Source organism: Schistocerca serialis, chromosome 1 (assembly GCF_023864345.2).
Source record: "Schistocerca serialis cubense isolate TAMUIC-IGC-003099 chromosome 1, iqSchSeri2.2, whole genome shotgun sequence".
NCBI lineage: Eukaryota > Metazoa > Arthropoda > Insecta > Orthoptera > Acrididae > Schistocerca > Schistocerca serialis.
In genome coordinates this window covers 539,132,576-539,154,021 of record NC_064638.1, presented here as the reverse complement: position 1 = coordinate 539,154,021, position 21,446 = coordinate 539,132,576, and the positions used below count along the sequence as shown (strand labels likewise).

The 21,446-nt window shown below is 38.4% G+C and overlaps 1 protein-coding gene across 4 annotated transcripts in view; it reads right to left on the bottom strand.

Moving 5' to 3' along the window:
* LOC126475027 (5'-nucleotidase domain-containing protein 3) overlaps nucleotides 1-21,446 on the bottom strand; it is a 137,894-nt gene that overhangs the window by 81,115 nt on the left and 35,333 nt on the right. For all 4 annotated transcript variants that reach the window (XM_050102571.1, XM_050102579.1, XM_050102595.1 and 1 more), the window contains exon 5: nucleotides 7,481-7,638. In XM_050102571.1, coding sequence (XP_049958528.1) covers nucleotides 7,481-7,638 — 158 coding nt within the window. The remainder of the gene's footprint in view (nucleotides 1-7,480; nucleotides 7,639-21,446) is intronic.

Sequence of the window (21,446 nt, the reverse complement as noted above, 5' to 3'; positions counted from 1 at the left end):
ATGCCTTGACACTTCCCTTGTTGAGAGCCCTTCCTGGCACAAAGTAACAGTGCACAGACGATCAAACCACAGTATTGACCATCTAGGCATGGCTGATCTACAGACAACACTAGCCGTGTACCTCCTACCTAGTGGAATGACTGGAACTGATTGGCTGTCGGACCCCCTCTGTCTAATAGGTGCTGCTCATGTATGGTTGTTTACGTCTTTGGGCAGGTTTAGTGACATCTCTGAACAGTCAAAGGGTCTGAGTCTGTGATACAATACCCACAGTCAACGTCTATCTTCAGGAGTTCTGGGAACCAGCGTGAAGCAAAACTTTTTTATGCATGTATTTAAACAGTGCAGGAGAAATTTTATGATGAGTAAGAAAGCTTTTTGTGCCTCAATTATATTGCTTACAAAATTTAATTTTAACAACTCAATCACAAACTAATACATAAACCAATTTCTTGCCAAGTCACTTAATGGTGTGAGCAAGATAAACTAAAAACTTACATAACATCTGCTAAGTAAACTCACAGAAGAGTTACTTGTGGGAGACAAGAGTTTACTGCATTGACCATTATCACTATTACTGGAGAGTTCCTCTGTCTATTAATTTCTAGTGTTACCAGTGAAAGATGTCCCTGCCAACATTTTTATGGGCCATCTAGAGACCTTCTTAGCTTCTCAAAACACCAAACCCCTAATCTGGTTCAGATTCATTGATGATGTTTCCATGATCTGGACTCAGGGCCAAGACACCCAACTTTCGTTCCTTCACAACATTAACACCTTCACTCCCACCCGCTTCACATGGTCCTCCTCAACCTAGCATCCCACCTTCCTAGATGTTGACCTTCTCCTCTTTGATGGCACCATCCTAACCTTTGTCCACATTAAAGCCACCAACCACCAACAGTACCTGCATTTTAACAGCTGTCACCCCTTTCACACCAAAAAATTCCTCACATACAGCCTGGCCAACCTGGGGGCGGAGTGTCTGCAGTACCAAGAACTCCCCTGCTCAGTATGTTGAGGGTCTCACCAAAGCTTCCACAGACAAGCACCATCCCCCAGACCTCCCATGCCATTTCCCCTCACACTCCCAATCCTCCTACCACCCCAAGAACCAGCCACAAAGGAGTGTCCTCTTCATCACGCAGCACCACCCCAGACTGGAAGAACTGAACTTCACCATTCGCCAGGGCTTTCATTACCTACCATCGTGTCCTGAAATGAGGGACATCCTACCCTAGATACTTCCACCCCTCCTAAAGTGGTGTTCCATCACCCACTCAACCTCCACATCCCAGTCCTTCCCTATGTGTCCGCAACTTGTGGTCTAGCAGCTAGTGTTGCTACCTCTGGATTACGGGGTCCTGGGTTCAATTCCTGGTTGCATTCAGGATTTTCTCTGCCCAGGAACTGGGTATTGTCGTCATCCTCGTCATCCTCCTCCTCCTCCTAATCATCATCATCATCATCATTCGTGACAGTGGCTGGATTTGGCTGTGTAAAAATTGGCCTGTGTAAAAATTTGGACTTTGTACGGGTGCTGATGACCACACAGTTGAGAGCCACACAAACCAAACATCATCATCCTTCCCTATGCAGCTCCCAATCACAACCGATAGCCACATGGATCATACTCCTGTGGAAAACCCAGGTGCAAGACCTGCCCAATCCACCCATACAGCACTTTCTACTCCAGTCCTGTCACAGTTGACACATTGCTCCCAACTCCATTTCCACTTCCAGAGCAGTCTCGGAACGCCTATTGCTAGATCGCGTGAAGTGACATCTGTGGATTTTCTTTTATCTCATCTATCATAGCAAAAGTGACATCTGTGGATTTTCTTTTATCTCATCTATCATAGCAAAACTTTGTCCTTTCGATGGTTTTTTTTAAATCTTGGAAATTAAAAAAAAAAGGTCAACAAGTCTGGAGAGTACGAAGTGATTTCATTTCTTGTGCAATAGTTACACACCAACAGGGATGAATGTGTGGGTGCATTATCATGATGCAAGAGCCATGAATTCTCTCACAACATTTAAGGCCATTTCCTTCTCACATTTTCTCACAGGCATCACAGCACACTCTGATAGTACCATTGATTAACAGTTTGTCCCTGCAGCAGAAATGCATGAGGAACTAATCCTTCAAAGTCAAAGAAAACTATCACTATGGCTTTGACATTTGACCTGACCTGATGAGCTTTTTTTTATTCTTGGAGAACATTTCCCAGCCCACTGTGAAGATTGAACTTTGGTCTCAATATCATAACCAATGGCCCACGTCTCATCACCACGTATGATTCTCTTAAGAAATATCTCATTCCCATTGACACAATCCAAAAGATCTTCACAGACTGCAAAGTGAAGGTCTTTCTGGTCTTGACTCACGAGCTTTGATTAGATTAGATTAGATTAGTTTTTCGTTCCATAGATCCTACTAATAGTATTAATATATACAATACATCATTTTTTGTGGTATGAATGTGGCAGACACATGATGCACTCCAAGATCCTGTGTCAAGATTTCACAATGTGACACAACTGAAATGTTACATTCTTCTGCAATCTCCCTGACAGTCAGTCTTTGATTGGCATGCACAGTTTTGTTGTTATTTCTGACATGAGCATTGTCGGTAGACATTGAAGGTCATCCTGAATGAGGGTCATCTTTCAACTTGAGTTTCATGCAAAATTCAATGCAGATGCATTGCACCTCTAACTCTGCCATCTCAAAATTTGGAAACTGTGTGACACAGTACAGCACTGAACAGTAACTACCAGACATACAACAATGAAACTTCCGACAGTTACACATTAAACATAGGCATGTGCAGTTCTGCCAACTGCATTTCGCCCCAACATACCACTGGAAGAGAATTACGAATGATCAGGAATTTTCTGAACAGACCTTATACTTAAGCAACATTCTAGGATGTGTTGCACAAGTGTTTTGTAAGCAATCTCTTTTGTAGACTGAATGTGTTTTCCCAGTATCCTATCAATGAACCGAAAGGTCACAGGTAAATTGTGACTGACTGTACGCGATCATTCCTTTTCATTTCTCAACAAACTGTTCACTCAAAAAAGCACAGTGATGAGACATTTGACTGCCTAAAGAGGACAGATAAATGATGATGCATCTGGCTACCATAAAAGACCACGCAAATGACAAGTCATTTGGTTACCTACCTTAAGGGTAAGGGGAAATAATGAGTCATTTGACTACTTTAAGAGATAATCCCACACATTTGGATAAGTGCACTGAGAGATCACAGGCAGTTGGCAACCTGAAGAGAAAAGAATATTAGAAAAGGAAAGTTGCTACTCACCATATAGTGGAGACAAAAAGATTTGCACAATTATAGCTTTCGGCCACACTGTTTCAGTTATCTGAGACCGCAAACATGTGTTTGCTTAAGAGTGTGTGTGTGTGTGTGTGTGTGTGGGTGGGTGTGGGCGCGCACATGCGCGCGTGTGTGAATATGTGTCTATTGCTGACAAAGGCCTTAATGGCCAGAAGCTATAATTGTATGAATCTTTTTGTTGTGCCTATCGCGACTCAGCATCTCTACTACACAGTGAGTAGCAACTTTCCTTCTCTGATATTGTTACATTCCATTCTGAATTTTCCATTGTTTGAAGAGAAAAGAAAAATGGTGAGGCATTTGTATACCTTAAGAGAACAGTTAAATGATGAGGCATTGGTCTACCTTAAGAGAACAGCTGACAACCAAGCATTTGGCTGCCTTAAGAGAACAGAAAAATGACAAGGCATGTGGCTGCCTTAAGAAAATAACTACTAGCAACCATTTGGCTACTTTACGAGAACTGAAAAATGACATGGCATTTGGACTGATCTAAACTAGAATTATTTATCACCTGCATGGCACATTTTGGTAATGATTTTGTTTCTCGAGTGACTTTTTCGTTTTATATGTGGCATTTTTCATTGTGTCAAGTGCTTGCAATATTACATTAATTCCTAGTTGTATTTAGGAAAGCAGTCATTTTTGAGTTCTGCTCAAATGTTTGGGCAAAAACTGATTACACTTGTTATGCAAAAATACAACTGGTATTATCAGAAAGTAAGTGCACTCAAAATGATTGGTAAATAATAATAAGCAATGGAGCTCTAAGCTTACCACTACTTACAAAGGTGTTTGAGCAATCGGAAACCACCCTTGCCCAACTTGACAAGAATTGTCCATAATGAAAGAGTTTCACAACAGTCCACCTTATCCAAGTGCATAGGAAATGTAAGATGGAAAAGTGACACTTGAAGTCACAGTATTATTGAAGCACTATAAAATTTTTATTATTCATTTCATTTTCTTCTTCAGAGAGAACTATCATAGGTAATAAGATTTGGCAATATCTTGTAGGAACCAACATGAGGACATGTATTGCACAATTACAAGTATAATTACTGGTATTGTCACTGTGCAGCTCATTAGAAACAGTGATCGCAGTTTACCATGTTACACATAAGCAAAACACAAATTTAATGATTCCATCACAGTTGTTAGAGGTTGTTCACTGTCATACAGAAATCATAGGAACCCACCAATTTCAATATTAAAGGAAAATAATGAAGGAATAGTAAGCTGTTGGACAGCTGCCCCCTTGCAATGTAATGATTTTAATAATCGCTCATTACTGGAAATATCCTCGGAAACTAGAGATACATGAAATAAAAAGTATTACAGTTCTATATTAGATTTCAAATGTGATTCATTGAGATGGTAACGCCCTGGTAGGCCCACTGCTACCAACTGACCACCATGTCACCTTCTGCCAATATCATTTTAGGATGTGATATGGAAGTATGTGGGGTCAGCACACTGCTCTCTTGGCCAATGGCCTCGAGCCCCTATCATTCAGTCAAGTAGCTCCTCAATCAGCAAGACTGAGTACACCACACCCCAGTCTTTCCTCCAACTAAAAATCCCTGACAGTACCAGGAATCGAACCTCAGTCCTTCGCATGGCAGTCAGCCACATTTGACCATTCAGCTATGGAGATCAATGAATTGAGATCCTAGTTATATGATACTATGCTTTTGCATTTTGTGAAGTGTATAGTTTTACATTGCTGAACATTTAAAACAAGTAGGCATTTTTGGTATTGAGATCTTAGTCAATATTTGAGTGAGCAGTTTTTTGAGACTTTTTCCATAACAGATAACTGCATTATCTGCAAAACATCTTAGGTTACTGTTAATAATTAGCTATTTTACAAGTAAATGACATTGTTAGTGTCTTTGCTTGTTATCAGAGTTTGTAAAAAACATGATGGTAATGTAGAATCAGAGTGTTCAATGTATAAGAGCAAATGGTGACACACTTTTATCTCTGAGTATTCATAATTGTGACTAGAAAAACATTCAACACAGTGATACATTTACCAATACAATATTTTTTGCTACATGAAAAACTGTAAGCCTTCAAAACAACTAGGTTACAGTCACTGACACCAAGGAATTCAAAGCATTAACAGTTGATTAACAGTTCATTCTTTAAACACGATGCAGCCATCTGATAATGACTAAAATGTTTGAACTGGTAACGACAAGAAATAATAAAAAGTGATAAAGATAAATGTTATCACATTGGTTGTTGGTAGCTATTTTTAAAACACATCCAATACTATTAACACTGCCTGCCAGGGCTATAAGACATGCACAGCATGGGTCTTGGCAGACTTCCCTTGGGTACATCTGTCAATGATTCTCCATCCAAGATAACATGCCACTTTCTCCCTATCACAAAATTCTAAATAAAGTAATAAATTTTGTTAATAAGTTTTGGTGTAGTACTGAGCCAAATGCTTTCTGGAAATCAAGAAATACTGACTCTGTCTGATTATCTTGATCTGTGGTTTTTAAGATGCAAATTGAGGAAAGCATGAGCTGGGTTTTGCATGATTGATGTTTTCACAATCCATACTGGTTGTCATGGAGATCATTATGCTCAAGATAACTCATTATGTTTGAGTTGAGAATATGTTCTAGGACTGCACTTGGAAGATGGAATGGCAGGTCATGGTCTTCAGCGATGAAAGCATGTTCTGCCTGCATGCAACTAATTGTTGTTTGTGCATATGATATAAACCTGGTGAGCATTGTCTCGTAGGTGCATTTATCCAAGACACAAGACACACTGGAGCCACCTCAGATCTTGTAGTCTGTGGTGCAATAATCTACAACTCTCATTCACCTTTAATGTTTTTGGAAGGGATGTTAATCAAGCTTGGTACATGCAGAAAGTTGTTAGACCTGTTCTTTTGCCATTCTTGTAATAGGAAGTTGATGTGTTGTTCCAACAAAAAGCTCATCCACATACTGTCCGTGAAACTCAACATGGTCTACAAGACGTGCAGCAACTTTCTTGGCCAGCATGATCTCCAGAATTGACTCCAATTGAGCACATTTAGGATAAGATGGGATGAGAAGTGAGTGTGCAACTCATTAACCAACTACTCTTACAGAATTACATGAACAGGTTGAACAGACATGGCATAACATGTCCCAGGACAGTATTCACCATCTGTATGATCGACCATCTGTGACTGACCATCTGTACAATCAACTGGATGCCAGAATCAGTACCTGCATTGCTACATGTAAAGACTACACCACGTACTAATATGGGTGTTTCAGCATAGGTCGATACCTGGTACCTAAGAACTGCTTGTGCTATTGATCAGTAAATGTAATCATTTCATGTGCAATGTTGCAACAATAAATCTTGACTGAATTGGAAACATCTGTATGAGTATACAAATTATTTTCTGGTTATGTAGCTAATAGCAATTAGTTCTTCACATTTAATTCTGCATTTTAACTTCTGTCCTTTACATAATTTTTCTTCTCCCCACCTTGGAGCGAATATCAGTTCACAAATCTGGAGATTATTCTGATATTCATGTATGTCTGCAAGAACTACTTCACATTTATTTCGGTGAACAGATACATTTTATCTGCTCTGTACAGTTTGCAACTACTTATTCTCCCTACAGGTTTCTGTTCCTACTTCTTTGTGTATGTTCACCACGGACAAAATTATTGAGAATACTTATACCCATAAAGGACAAAATAGGACATATATTTCCATTGTTTTACAAACAAGATATAATTCTTGCACGGAAAAGCCTTCATAATTTATACAACTTTAGAGAATCTGCTAAATAAGCATATAAGAATAATTATATGATACATGAGACTTTCTGTTAGAAATAAAGAATGTAACAACTTTGGTTAAAAAGAGAATGCGAACAGCATCTCTTTTGAAGCAAATAAATTTGTTGATATACAGCTGAGCAACAAAAAACTCAGACAACAAATGTGCATCCATAGTGATCTGTTTTCAGGCATCAATACCACATTGCCCAATAGAACTTAAATCAACAACAGAAGAGTGACTAAAGTTGCCTGCCATAAAGTGACTACTAAACAGTTTCAAAACAGAAGATGAGTACTTACACAAAGCGATAAGGACTGTTTGTTACAAGGAATAGATTTTTGTTTGCAGCAGCCAGTCTTTCAAAAAATTTCCTTATACAACTGTTTTCTTCTATGTATTCAGACACATTTTTTTCAACAATTCCATGCATGATAGGGTGGCAGCTTCTTATAGAATTCTGTAAGTAGACATGAATTAAATGGGTAATTTTTGATCTCATTATTTAATTATCAATATAAGTATTTAATCAGAGAATATTTTCTTAAAATCTGGAATTACAAGATTATGCAAATGTGTATCATGCATTAGTACACATGAAGATGCATGCTCACTGGTCCTTTCTTTCCTATCACAGAGAAGAGTTTTAGAAATTTTCAAATAACTTGTTTCATATGCTTTTGTACACTCAGTATCTTGTGATGAAGCATTACCCTGATTTTCCTTCTGACACAGCTTAACAAAAATGCTCTCATTTCTTCATTATGCTTAACTTTTGCAAAATAGTGTACATCACACATACTACAACTGATAGTATCCAATTACAAGATACAAGTGCTAAAATTTAATGGATTCTGTCATGTCATTTAAACATTGTGTGTATAACAGTGAAGCAATGTAAACTGGAAATCTGTAGTGAGCAAAGGGATTGAAAGACTTCTATCTTTTGAGAGCATTCTTGGAAACTGTGATACATTAGTAAAGGAAACCACTTACAACACATTAGTGTGAACTGTTCTAGAGCACTGCTCCAGTGTTTGGATTCCTTGTCGAGTAGGTTTGACAGGAGGCGTTGAAGGAATTCAGAGATATACTGCTAAAATGATAACTGGTCTGTATACCCATGTGAAATTGTAACAGAGATGTTCAGGTATCTTAAATTCAAAACTGTTGGAAAAAAATTGAGAGAAATAGTATTTAAGGAGGGCTGTGAAACAAATTTGCTGCCTCGATCAAAGATGTGTGTAGGGAAAATGAGAATAAGATAAGAGAGTTTTAGGTACTTACAAGGGCATAAAGATAGTAATTCTTCATCATTCTATGCACAAATGATTAGGTCCTGGTAACAGGGCAAAACTGGACAATCATTGGCATGACGTATCTTCTGCCTTGCACTATGCTGTAGTTTGCAAGTTCACATCTACATGTAGCAATGCGGATATCAATATGAACATTATTTATGTAGTATTTTACTCAACCAAACATATAAGGATAGTTCAGAAAGTAAATTCCATTTCAATTTTTCTCTGTGGCACTGCTACGATCGCAGTTCCACTAATGCACAGTAGTGTCTCTGGTTCAAGAAGAACAAAATGATCATTTTGAGCTCACTCTGTGTCACGTGTTATTCACAATGATTGTACGAAATGGCAATGTTGATCAAAAATCCTGCTGCATGTGAACTGAGATCTGTGATCCATTTCTGAATGATAAGAACATTAAACCAAGTGACATTCATCGACAACTCTGCAAAGTTTACTGGGAAAATGTAATGAATACTTCAATGGTGAGATGAGTCTGACAATTTAAGGTAGAGTGTGATCAAGTGCATGACAAAGAATAAAGTGGTCATCCATCTTTGGTTTCTGATGAACTTGTGCAGTTTTTGGCCAGCCTCCATCCAGTCCCAACCTCACACCCAGCGATTTTCATCTCTTTCAGCATCTGAAATCATTCCTTGGCAATAAGTGCTTCAACAAAAATGAAGAGGTGAAATAACATGTTATCACATGGTTGGCAACACAGGCAGCAACATTCCATGATGAAGGAATACATAAAATTATGCCACAACTGAGAAATGGCTGGAAAATTATGGGGGCTATGTTGAAAAGCAGTGTAAATGTTATAGATTTTTGTGAAATAAACTGCTTTCTTTATCTGTACTTGATTCCTTTTTTATTACCAAACAGAACTTACTTTCTGAACTATTCTTGCTTATGTCTCTCCCTTTTCTGTTTACCTATTCTAATTTACAACATTCATTCCATCAGTGATTACCTTGATTAAAAGCTAACTGCTGAAAAACACATTATTTTTGGATATTTCTGAAGATATTCAATCCTGCAGCTGTGGATTACTGTAATTTTCTGTGTCTCATGATGTGCACAATGGCTCTGCTGACGTATGCATGTTCTGGTACAATGAATCTCCAGTGATGTAAACTACTTAATATGAACTTTTCCTGCTTAAAAGAATGAATCCTTATTTATTGTTCCTTTCAGTTCTTAAATTATTCCAACTATATGTTCAATTTCAAATTTTGACCTTGATGCTTTTATCTGGCTGTTGTTGAAAATTGTGCTTACAAATATTCTAGAACATTCTAGAAGCTTTATTACGGTCCACACTGAGGCATTTGTAAATTTATATACACAAGTATTACATGCTGGTCAGACAGAATTTCAGAAATCAGATATTAGATTTTAAAGCATACCCAGAGGCATGTATAGACCCATACCGCAATTTAGTAATGATGAAGAGTATGCTAAAGTTTAATAGAATCATCCAGAAGATTCAATGTAGAAAGAAATGGGCTACTGAAGTACTGAGGAATGATGGGGTGCATTTGATGTTCTCTAAGGCTTTAGATACTATGATACAGAATTCCACAACTGGCAGTTCACTTGAAGAGGAATGACATCTATAAAAAAAGGGCAGTTGCAGGTGTTGTACTTACAAACAAAGGTTTGAGGAAGGTAACTGGGAAGACGTTTTGGGTAACAGAAGAAGTACTTTGACTGATCGACGAACAGAGGAGGTACAAAAATTTCAAGAAAAAGACAGGTATACAGTGATGAAAGTACTAAAGAATGAAATAAATAGCAAGAGCACTTAAGCCAAGGTGAAATGGTTGCAGGAAAAATATGAAGAAATCAAAAAAGAAACCATCATCAGGAGGATACATGCAGTATACAGAAAAGTCAAAACAACCTTTAGGGAAATAAATAGCAACAGTATCATCATTAAAAGAGTAGGTGTAATGTGTAATACCATCGCTAAACACAGAGTAAAGAGCAGACAGGTGGAAAGAATATGCTGAAGGGTTCTGCAAGAGGAAGGAACTGTCTGCTGATGTGATAGGAACAGAAATGGAAGTAAATTTGGAAAAGTTAGGGAATTCAGTATTACCGTCAAGAGCTTAACAGAGCTTTGGAAGACTTACAATCAAATAAGGCAGATAGCATAGTTAACATTCCTTTAGAATTTCTAAAATAATTAGGGGAAATGGCAACCAGAGAGTTATTCAAGTTCTTGTATAGAATCTATAAGGCTAGAGACATAACATCAGACTTTCAGAAAAAAATATCATTTACACAATTTTGAAGATAGCAAGGGCAGATGAGTGTAAGAATTATCACGCAGTCATCGTAACAGCTCATGCATCCAAGCTGCTGACAAAAAAATATATGTATATACATAATGGGAAATAAAACTGAGTATCTGTTAGATTATGACTAGTTTAGCTTTTGGAAAGATTTTGTGCTTGATGTGATGATGGAAGCAAGATGCCAGAAAAATCAAGATATATTCATAGCCTTTGTCAACAAAGCAAAAGCATTTGATGATGTAAAAGGGTGCAAGATGTTCAAAACTCCCAGGAAACCAGACTTAAGTTTAGGGAAAGACTGGTAATACACAGTATGTGTTGGAACTGAGAAGAAACTATAAGAATGGACGACCAGAATGAAATGCTTGGATTAAAAAGCATGTAAGAAAAAAATTCAATTTCAGAAAATAAAAGAAAGGTTCATGGATGAAATTGGAATTCAGGATGAAAAATATCAATGATAATACTTTCTGATGACACTGCTATCCTCAGCGAAAGCAAAGCAGGATTACAGTATACACTGAATGAGATGGACAGCCTACTGAGCACAGAATACCATCTGAGAGTATACCAAAGAAAAATGAAAGTAATGAAAAGCATCAGAAAAGAGATTAATGGGAAATGTAACATCAAAATTGGGGACCACACAATGGATGAAGTGAAGAAATTCTGCTACTTTGGAAGCAAAATATTATATGACAGATGAAGCAAGAATGACATTAAAAGTACACTAGCATAGGCAAAGAGTGCATTCTTGGCCAAAAGAAGTCTATTAGTATTAAGCATTGGCCTTTCTGGGAATGTACGTCTGGAGTTCAGCATTGTATGGAAGCGAACTGTGGACTGTGGGAAAAGCGGAATAGGAGAGGCCTGAAGCATTTGAGATGTGGAGTTATACAAGGATGTTAAAAATTGCGTAGACTGATAAAGAGACCTGGAGGTTCTCTACACATTATAATTTTTGCAGTTTTATTTCCTGTAAGTAGCGTTAGTTTGTTTCAAACAATGCCAGAGTTGTCTCCTCTCTTAATACCAATGGTCTGTCATATGTGCAACTCATAATTGAAGGCTCTGAGGAGGAGCAGCTCAAAAATATATATTAAAATATATTTATCAATAATGGATCAGGATTTAAATTATCAGGGCATATTTAGAATATTTCACACGTGGATTTAAATAATGATAGTGAATGATTTGGAACTGTTCATACTGAGCGACATTTTTCAAACAGGTAGTAACTTGTTAAGACTGCACCTTGACATGCCAGTTAGCTCCAAGTAGCAGAGGTTTGGGCACATGGCTTCTATGAAGTACAGATCCTATGGGCCTTCCAAAGGCTCAGTTCATTCGGCCAACGGGAGTTCCACAAATCTTCACAGGATTTTCACATTCTGTTGTTTATAATGAAAGGGAATCAACAGAGTGACTGAACCTTCATTATTGAATTCCTGTCTCTGTATGTCATTACTATGCTTTGATGCATCATTAATCGATGATTAATATTAATCTTTTGATAGAATTGAGGATAGTTTTTTTTGTTCTTGTTTCTGGCACTGTCAGTTCTATCCACAGTAAGAAAGGCATGCTAAGTTTTTAATGTCTTAATAAAGTGCACTAGAATATGGTACTGTAAGTGCCACCACCCAGTGAGAGTTTCACACATGATTAAAGGAAATAAGTGAGAGAAACATGTTCTTTAATCTTTAGTTGCTAAGCATTTTCTCACAAGCTGACAGCTTTGGCAGGCTAAAGTGTGTTATTACCAAGTTTTTTAAGTGAATTGTGCTTGAGTTCTTGTGAATTTTACTTTCTTGTGAAACTGTAGCTTAATATGAGTCAGAAACAGCACCATATCAATTCAATGTAATTTATTAGGTGACGCCTTGGAACATGTGCTTCAGGTGCAAGTGAGTGATTTGGTGTGCTCAGATGTTGTCTAAACATCAATCACGAACAAAACCAATGCCAATCCAAGCATGGGTATATACATAATTTCAATGGAGGAAATTAAGGACTGTCTCCGTACCTAAATGGTTTGTGTTGCTGCATTCAATGCGGATGGAACCGGGTTCAATTACCAGTATTGAATCAGATATTTCAGAGCTAGGGACATACTGATGTCCCACAATCACAGGTTGGTCCTCATATTGCCATGTAGGCAGCAGTCAGCCAGTCGAAACAGGCCTACGACCTAATCCTTTAATGTTGTTTACATTTACATTATGTTTAAGCACTGTAAGGTGTCATGAATGATATCAGTAAGCTGATATTTGCAGTCTATCAAGCACTTTATTTATTTGCCAACCACAGAACAAATATAACAAAAAAGTTTAGAAGAAGTAGTATCTTAGGCATAAGCATTAACAGTCATAGTCATAAGTGTCTTTAACTATATAATTTCCAATGTCCTACCAATCTTGGTCAACCTCCAGGGGTGTGACCAGCTGAACCAGACATGCTATCTGCTACCTGTCTTATGTACGCAGTATTATCATCCTTATTTTATTCCCTCTTTCTTGTACACATCTTCCTGTTCTCCATTTCCTCCAGACAAGTTGTGGGCATCAGTCCTCTTTAATCAAAAGCAGGTCACCTGGTTGGAAGTCTATACCTCTTGCAGATGTGCATTCAACTTCGTGAAGTCCTCAGCTCCGTAATATATTACTTGGTCTATCTTTTCCAGAAGTCATCTGCTAGTTTCTGCCATAGTTTAAATTCTATGGTCAAATTCTGTGTGATGGTACGTTCTGGTCTAGTGGGCACTTTTAAAAGCCTTTCACCAGCCAGAAGTGCCAGCATCAGTTGTTCTGTGTTATCTCCTGGAGAGAGAGGCCTTGCATTTACTGAAGCTTCAATACAGACTAAGTTGGTGTACAGTTGTTCTGCATTTAGTCTTGATGATCCCAACACTTTCTGTAGGCACTGCTTGATGGTGCCCACCAATCTCCCTACCAAACACCATGTTGCAATGCAGCTCCTAACGATTCCCTTTTTAATGAGGAAGTGATGGGTCTCTGAGGTAGTCAATAAGTTCTACAGTCCCAGTAATTCTTTATTGATGGCTTGAAAGGTCTTCACATTTTTGCTGTAGAAGGTGTGAAGCAATCTGTGTCTACTAGCAAATCTCTGTAAAACCATCAAGAATGTGTCGGTATTCATACTGGAGATGTATATGTACTGCACATGTTGTTGCACAGGTGAACACTGTTATATTGAACTTGTCCCCACTCATGCCTATCTCGAGGTGGAGAGAACCTACCAAATCTGCACCTGATCTTGCATGGTAAACATATATTCAGGACTTTTTTAATGGTTTGAAGACCTTTAAGCATCCAAATTTTTTTTTCGAAGTTCAGATAATATAATCTGAATACCACAAAGATGAAGATTAATATGTGTTTGAAAGATGAGGAGTCTCATGAAGCAATGAGATCAATCAAGGAGTATTGGGCATCATTGCTCATTGGCAAGGTCTGCAAACAGTAATCTGCCTCCCAGAAAAGGAGTCCATCTTCAATGAATGGACGAAAGCATCAAATTTTGGAGTCTTGCAAGCCATTTGCCATTCTGGAGTGCATGGATTCCCTACATGAAACTGAACTATTTTGATCGATTAAGTGCATACATTTGTAAGCTCAACTGCTGCCAACTCTCCAGCAAAGTTTATCTTTGTGATGAATCTTATGTGTGAAGTGCAGGATCCAGCTTGTTGTACAAATCAATCTCCAGTAGGAACTAAATTCGGAAATGTCTATGAGAGGGGGGGGTGTAGTAAGTGCTGCAACATGTTTTACATTCTTCCTCTCTCCTGGGAGGTCATAATGCACATCTGGAGTACAAGCTGGCCAAATTCTTCTGGGTGTGCAAGCCGTGGTGGTCCTTCTCACCAGTATGCTGGGATTTCATTTGATTGCCAAGAAGTCCCCGTGTCAAGTGACCTGCTGGGTTACCATGTTCAGGACAGTGTTTCCACTGACTAGGTGTTGTATATGTATGAATTTCTGTCTCTGTTACAGAAGAAAGTCTTCCATTGATTAGCATCTCTGTGCATCCAGCCAAAGGTCACTGTAGTGCCAGTTCACAAGATGGTGTAGATAATGTTGTACTCTGTGGCTGTGCAGTAATATTTTAGTAATCATGCTCCTACAAGTACACCTAGAAGTTCTAGGCATGGCATTGTTATCTTTTTGATGGGTGCAAGTCTATTCTTGCTACAGATTAAGTGAATCATTGTGTTGCTATGTAAACCCTGTGAACATACAGAGCTGCCACATATGATCATTCTGAAGCACCACAAAATATGTGAATCTGAACATCGTGATTTTTAGTAGTTGATATCCACTGTGGGATATGAATGCATGACAGTAAATATAAAGTGGACACCTAAGTATTCCACTATTTTGCCAGATCATTGGGGGAACAATTCATTCCAGTCAATTTCTCTACACCACATTTCTTGGAATAATAGTTTTGCATTGATTAACACAGGAAAGAATAGTCCTAGTGTGTCATAAAATTAGGCTACAGTTTGTAATAGTTTCTTTTGATAGTAGGTCCATCAGATAACTTTTCTGTGACATCATTCACATTAATGTAGAAGCTGTCGATTTCCACCTTCCAATATATGTCTAAACTTTAGTATCTGTAGTAAACTCTCATACTGTAGTTCTCCAAATGTCTTGTAAATAGTTTTAAGTAGTGGCCAATTTTGTTAATTAGTTCATAATAAATAGCAATAGTTTCCTTGTCATCACCTGCACCAAACACGAAGTCATCCATAAAAATGTTGTTGGCTTGTATATATGGGGGAATGGGAAATGCAATTTCATGTCTAGAAGTGGGTTCTCTCAGCATTGCTAAAAGCTAGAATGGACTGCTGAATGGAAGTCTAATTAAAAGATTAGTTGTTACTTAGTTCCTGGTGTTGTGGTTTCCGTAACTGTCTTAAAAACTGCTGTGCCATAGAAATCCTGTCACATCTTTGTCATCTTCATGCAAGACAAGTTGCAGGTATGCTTGCATGATATCACTAATAATATCTGCTCGATGTATTCAAACCATAAGAGAACGGCAAGTATTTCTTGCACAACATTTGATCCTGCCTCTGATGTGCTGTTGAGAGAGGGTGCATTGATCTTGTGAGAAGGTGATCAATAACAATCCTGTGCTTTATTTTACCAAGTTTCTCCTTCTTAATTGCCTGATCAGAAGGTAAAACATTGTGTTACTTTGTTTATCAGGAGAAGTGAGTTCTACATCTTTCTTTGTAATGCAGTCCAGCATATGAGAATGGTAAGTGTTCCTTAAGGAAACTTTGCTAAGAAGACTTTCATGCAAACTGTGAAATCTACTTCCTGTGTTCAGTCAGTTAGTATAATGTAGAATAATATTTTGTTTCTTAGGTACATGAACAACTCTTCAGTGATCATGAACAAGATAAGATGCCTTGAAGGAGGAGAGAATCTTTATTGGTCTTTACTGTATCATGATGCATAGTTACACCAATTGTCTCTAGACTCCAGAATGGCCTCCATTGGTCGATTGGTCGTCAGTGTGCATGTGAGCCTGAAGTACAAAGCTAACAAGAGCTAAATTCCACACAGACAGCAAACTGCCCCGCCCCCCCCCCCCCATTTCCCCCTCCCCCACTGAGGATCCCAATGTATATGCTGTAAAACAGAACAATGGGCTTACAAACGTAGATCACTAGACTATTGGTAACAATCATTCATTAATGATCACTACCAATTAAAAGCTTTGATGGGCATATCTTCTTGGGACTCTATCTGTGGATCAGCTAACTGCAGAGTGTGGGCATGTGTCATGTTCTTAATATCTTGTGCAACCCTAGGCATTGAAGCAGTGGTCACTTTCACAGATGCTGATATACGAGGGTGGTTTGAAAAGTTCTTGGAATGGAATAGGAAAAAAGTACTTACATCACTGAAACTTTTTTTTTATTTTTCAATGTAGTCTCCCTGTAGATTAATGCACTTGGTCCAATGGTGTTCCAGTGCCTTGATACCATCTCAAAAATGAGTTTCCTCCAGGCCTGCAATAATTGTCAACACCAGCTATCAATTCTTTATTTGAAGTGAATCTTCATCCACCAAGAAAAATTTTCAGTTTTGGTAAGAGATGGAAGTCTGATGGAGCCATATCAGGTGAATAAGGTGGGTGTGGCATCAATTCATACCCTAGTTCGTGTAATTTTGCCATGGTGACAGCACGTGTGCGGATACGCATTATCTTAATGGAAGATGACTTTCTGCCTCGCTAAACCTGGCCTTTTTTCGCGTATCTTTAGTTGCAATTTGTCCAGGAGGTTAGCATAGTATTTTCCAGTAATTGTTTGCCCAGTAGGGAGATAATCTACAAATAGAATCCCTTTCACATCCCAGAACACTGTTGCCATGTCCTTTTGCCACCGAAGGAATTCTCTTTGCTTTCTTTGGTGGCAGAAAATCAGCATGTTTCCACTGCTTTGACTGTTGTTTTGTCTCTGGGGTACAGTAGTGCACCCAAGTTTCATCAGTGATCACAAACCAGTGCAAATAATCTTGTTCATTTCTCCTAAAATGGGCCAAACATTGTTCCAACATGTCCATTTTCATGCATTTTTTATTCAGCATCAAGAGTCGTGGCACAAATCTTCAAGATAATTTTTTCATTTCTAATTCTTCAGTTAAAAAGTGATATATCCTTTCAGATGCCATCTGGCAAGCATGAAAAATTTCATGCACTTTCAATTGGTGATCCTCCATGACCATTTGGTGCACTTTTGCCATGATTTCTGGAGCAGTGACACATCTTGGCCAACCACTGCGTGGATCATCATCTAAGCTCTCCCAAGCAAATTTAAATTCATTTGTCCACTTGGCAACAGTTGAATATGAAGGAGCAGAGTCCCCCAGTGTATTCTAGATATTGGCATGAATATCCTTTGCTTTCATATCTTTCTTTACAAAGTACTTAATCACTGCTTGAATCTCGATTTTTTCCATCTTCGCAAATCACTATGCGGGAACAACAACAGAGCCATGTCACCGCCACAGCTCTGTTCCAAGAGCACTGACGTGCCATGTGTTTACAGGCAACAGTCCAATGAATATTACATGAACAACTCATTGTGCTAGTGCTGACCTCTCTTGGTGATTCTGAGAACTTTTCAAACCACCCTCGTACATTGTAGAATTACTCAAACTTCTCTAATTTCAAAGCTGACAAGACAATACAGTGGTGAGGAGTTAACGTGAGATTCGAACATGCAAACACTAAGCTACCATTGGCCAATGGCAGGCAGTTTCAAATCTTCTCCCCCTCAGTACCTCCCCCTCCCCCTCTTCCTCTCCCCCCCTCTCTTAAGGATGCTTAGCCTTCATTGTCTAGCACATATTGAGTAAGTTTTCTTAGTCCTGTTAGTCCTAAGAGATGCACCTGAGCTGTTTGACAGAATGTGAAGGTTGGCATAGTCGCATCTATTTTACTAACAGATGTGACGTTGCTCTGAGCTGCTGAGGTCTTACACATTGTACGTTCGATGCATATGAGCTTGTAATGCAGCTTTTTACAATTAGCGCAAAATGCCCTACTCTTATTAGTGCAAAATGCCCTACCATTCTTCCCACAATTTGACAGTTTTATCCTCTGTTTAGGCATAAAAAACATCTGTTAGTACTTTTCAGTTTCTGTTTCCATTCAGGAATGTAAACAGTTTGAGTACATTCTTGAGCCCAATGGTCTCGTTCATCACAGAAAATGCAAAATTGATCATAATTTTTCTTGCCCTTTGGTAATGTTGGTTTCTAATTAGCACAGACTTGAAGGACTGCAGCTGTGGGGTGTAAGGCAATGGTTTTTTGTCACAGCAGATCTTCTGTGAAGCTAGTGATGCATCAATCTCCATTCCTATACAAACCATCAACTGAAGTATGGCACCCTCTGGAAGACTGGTTTGCTAGACATGAATAAGCCAGGACTGGCAGATGTCATCAAGGGTAATTTCTGAGAATTATCATAAGCATTTACACCTTTGCAGAGCACACATAAAGTGGCAGCTGCAGTCTATAAATGCAGAATTAAGTGATTCTGGATTCAGAAAGTGTATAGGTTTAACAGATTGCAAACAATCCAAGTGAGCTTGCATAATTTATTTTTATCACCATAGCATGCTGTGAGGATTCTCTTAGTTTCTTCATATGTGTCAGAGGTCACAGTGATACCATTGACAAAATACTTTGGCTTCCCTTCTAAGCAGCCATGCATAAATATTTGTTTATGACAGGTGGATATCATGGAATCAAGATCAACCGATTGCTGTAATCATTCCCAAAAATGAGCTTAAGTCACAAAATTTCCAGAAAAGTCTCAATTTTCATTGTGTGCAGTCTGATATTAGATGGTGGAACAACTGGAATGATGGTCATGGCTGGTTGTTTATCACTTATGATAATTTGAGCCACAGAATTCACATTTCCCTTCTATGCCCCATGACATGCTTAAAAAAATGCACTTGGCTGCAAGTTACATATTCATCACATTTGAATGCATCAGCATCACTGAGAATATCATGTATTTTGTTATCAAGGACTGTTAGTGTTAACAATAGCTCCTGTACTCGAATTTTAGAATATTCATAGTCTACAATGGGAGTTGCTTCATTAAAGTTGTGTCCTTCATTCAAAATATGTATAGCATTAGCTCTTTGTCGTGCCCATACTCTTTTTCAGGCACTGTAACTGACTGTTGCTATCAGTATTCTCTGTGTCAGGCATCATGAGGTGCTAAGGCAGTATGCAGCTTGAACAACAGATGGCAGTACCAGTCACAAACAATCTACAGGCATATTGTAAGGTCTGATAATCTGTTACAGTACCAACCATGCAACTACAGTAGCAGCATAGAGCACAATAATGGAGTCAAAAGGATTTACAAATGGCACTATAAAATGTATGGTGTGAAATTCAGTTAAACTTAGCCTTATGTGTGGGGTCATAAAAAAAAAGCAAGTGGGGAGGCCCCACAAGAAGCAGTTCAATCTAGGATGAGGGGCCAATGGTGACGGTAAGAGTGCCACCCCAGCCCCAGTGTCAGTACGGTTGTGCTAATTTGAAGAAGTATCTGCATGGTTAAGATTTTGAAGAGTTCAGTCAAAGGAGGAAATAATTCCATAATTGTGGAAGAAGTTTTGAGTAATGTTTAATGAAATGTGACAAGAGCCTGAAAAGAGGTGTAGATGTACTAGTACACATATAACAACTCCAAAACATTGCATTGATAATGGCTAGTTACAAGCCTGAATTTTTGATCTGCTCTAATAAAGTTAGAATGGAAATGACAACCGATTGTTGCTCTTTACCATTCCCAAAATTATATCACAGTCAAGGAGTGCATCCCCCTTTCCTAATGGAAGGTAATTTGACTAATTTTTATGTTGCAAATGACATTAGTAGGCAGTGATTTGCAGTCTAACACAACACTTTATTTACCTGTCATGGAACATACATCAAAAAAAGAGTTCACAATAAGACAAACAGCCTCACCACAGTGGTAAAATCAGTTTCTGTCTGAGCATTGAAGTTTAAATGATGTCAGGCTTAGCTATCACTTGTATTGGTGACTAACTGGGTTTGCCAAGTGCTGTTGGCAAGCAGAGTGCACTAGCCCTTGTGAGGGCAATTGAGGACCTACTTGATTAAGAAGTAACAGCCTCAGTCATGAAAACAGATAACGGTCGGGAGAGTGGTGTGCTGACCATATGCCTCTCCATACTCACTTCCAGTGACACCTATCAGCTGAGGATGACATGCCAGTCAGTCAGTACAATTGGGCTCTCCAAGGCTTTTTTCAGATGGAGTTTAGTTCAGTTTACAAGAAGTCATATCTTGAGAATCAGCATTATCAGTTACAGATGTAGATGTCACTGACTATATCAGTTTTCAAGATACAGTAATGAGTTTAGCCACTGACATCATATTTATTGACACTTCAGCACAACAAACCATACTAAAAATGACACACTTCAGGAGTATCTTCAAAGTGGTATATCACTTCAACACTATAGTTTCATAACAATTGAGTATAAATACAAAATACAACAAATATGGCTTGTTAGTTTTGCAAACACTAAGATCAGCATGGGAGGTGCTCAGTTTGATTCTGACAGCCAATCGTAGCAAAGATCCATGATAGCATGGAATCACATTGTATCATCAAACAAACTCATAAATGCAACAGATTGAATACATATGAAAATCATTAAGCATCTCAAGCACTTAGCGACCATTAAGCATGCACTGAAGCTACATACACTACACTAAATATCTCTCTAAAACATGTCATTTTCAGTATGGTTTGTGTTGGGGAATGTGACACTGATGCCTAAATATATTACCTATAGATCTTATTTTGGAGTTTGCTTTTGGTGTTATTTAGTAGTTGATTTAAGAGGATAGGAGATCAAGTCCACAAATGTTTTAGAAAGCCTTGGCACCATGGTTCAATCGACAAATGTCATAGCCTTACCCAGAACGGAAACCATAACCATTCCTAGTCTGTTATAGCACTTAAAACTCAGCTGCTGCTTATTTCTGTTTATGTAATCTTCTATCATGTTGTCCTGGACTGGTAAATTTCTCACTTTATCTCTTTTACATATTTAA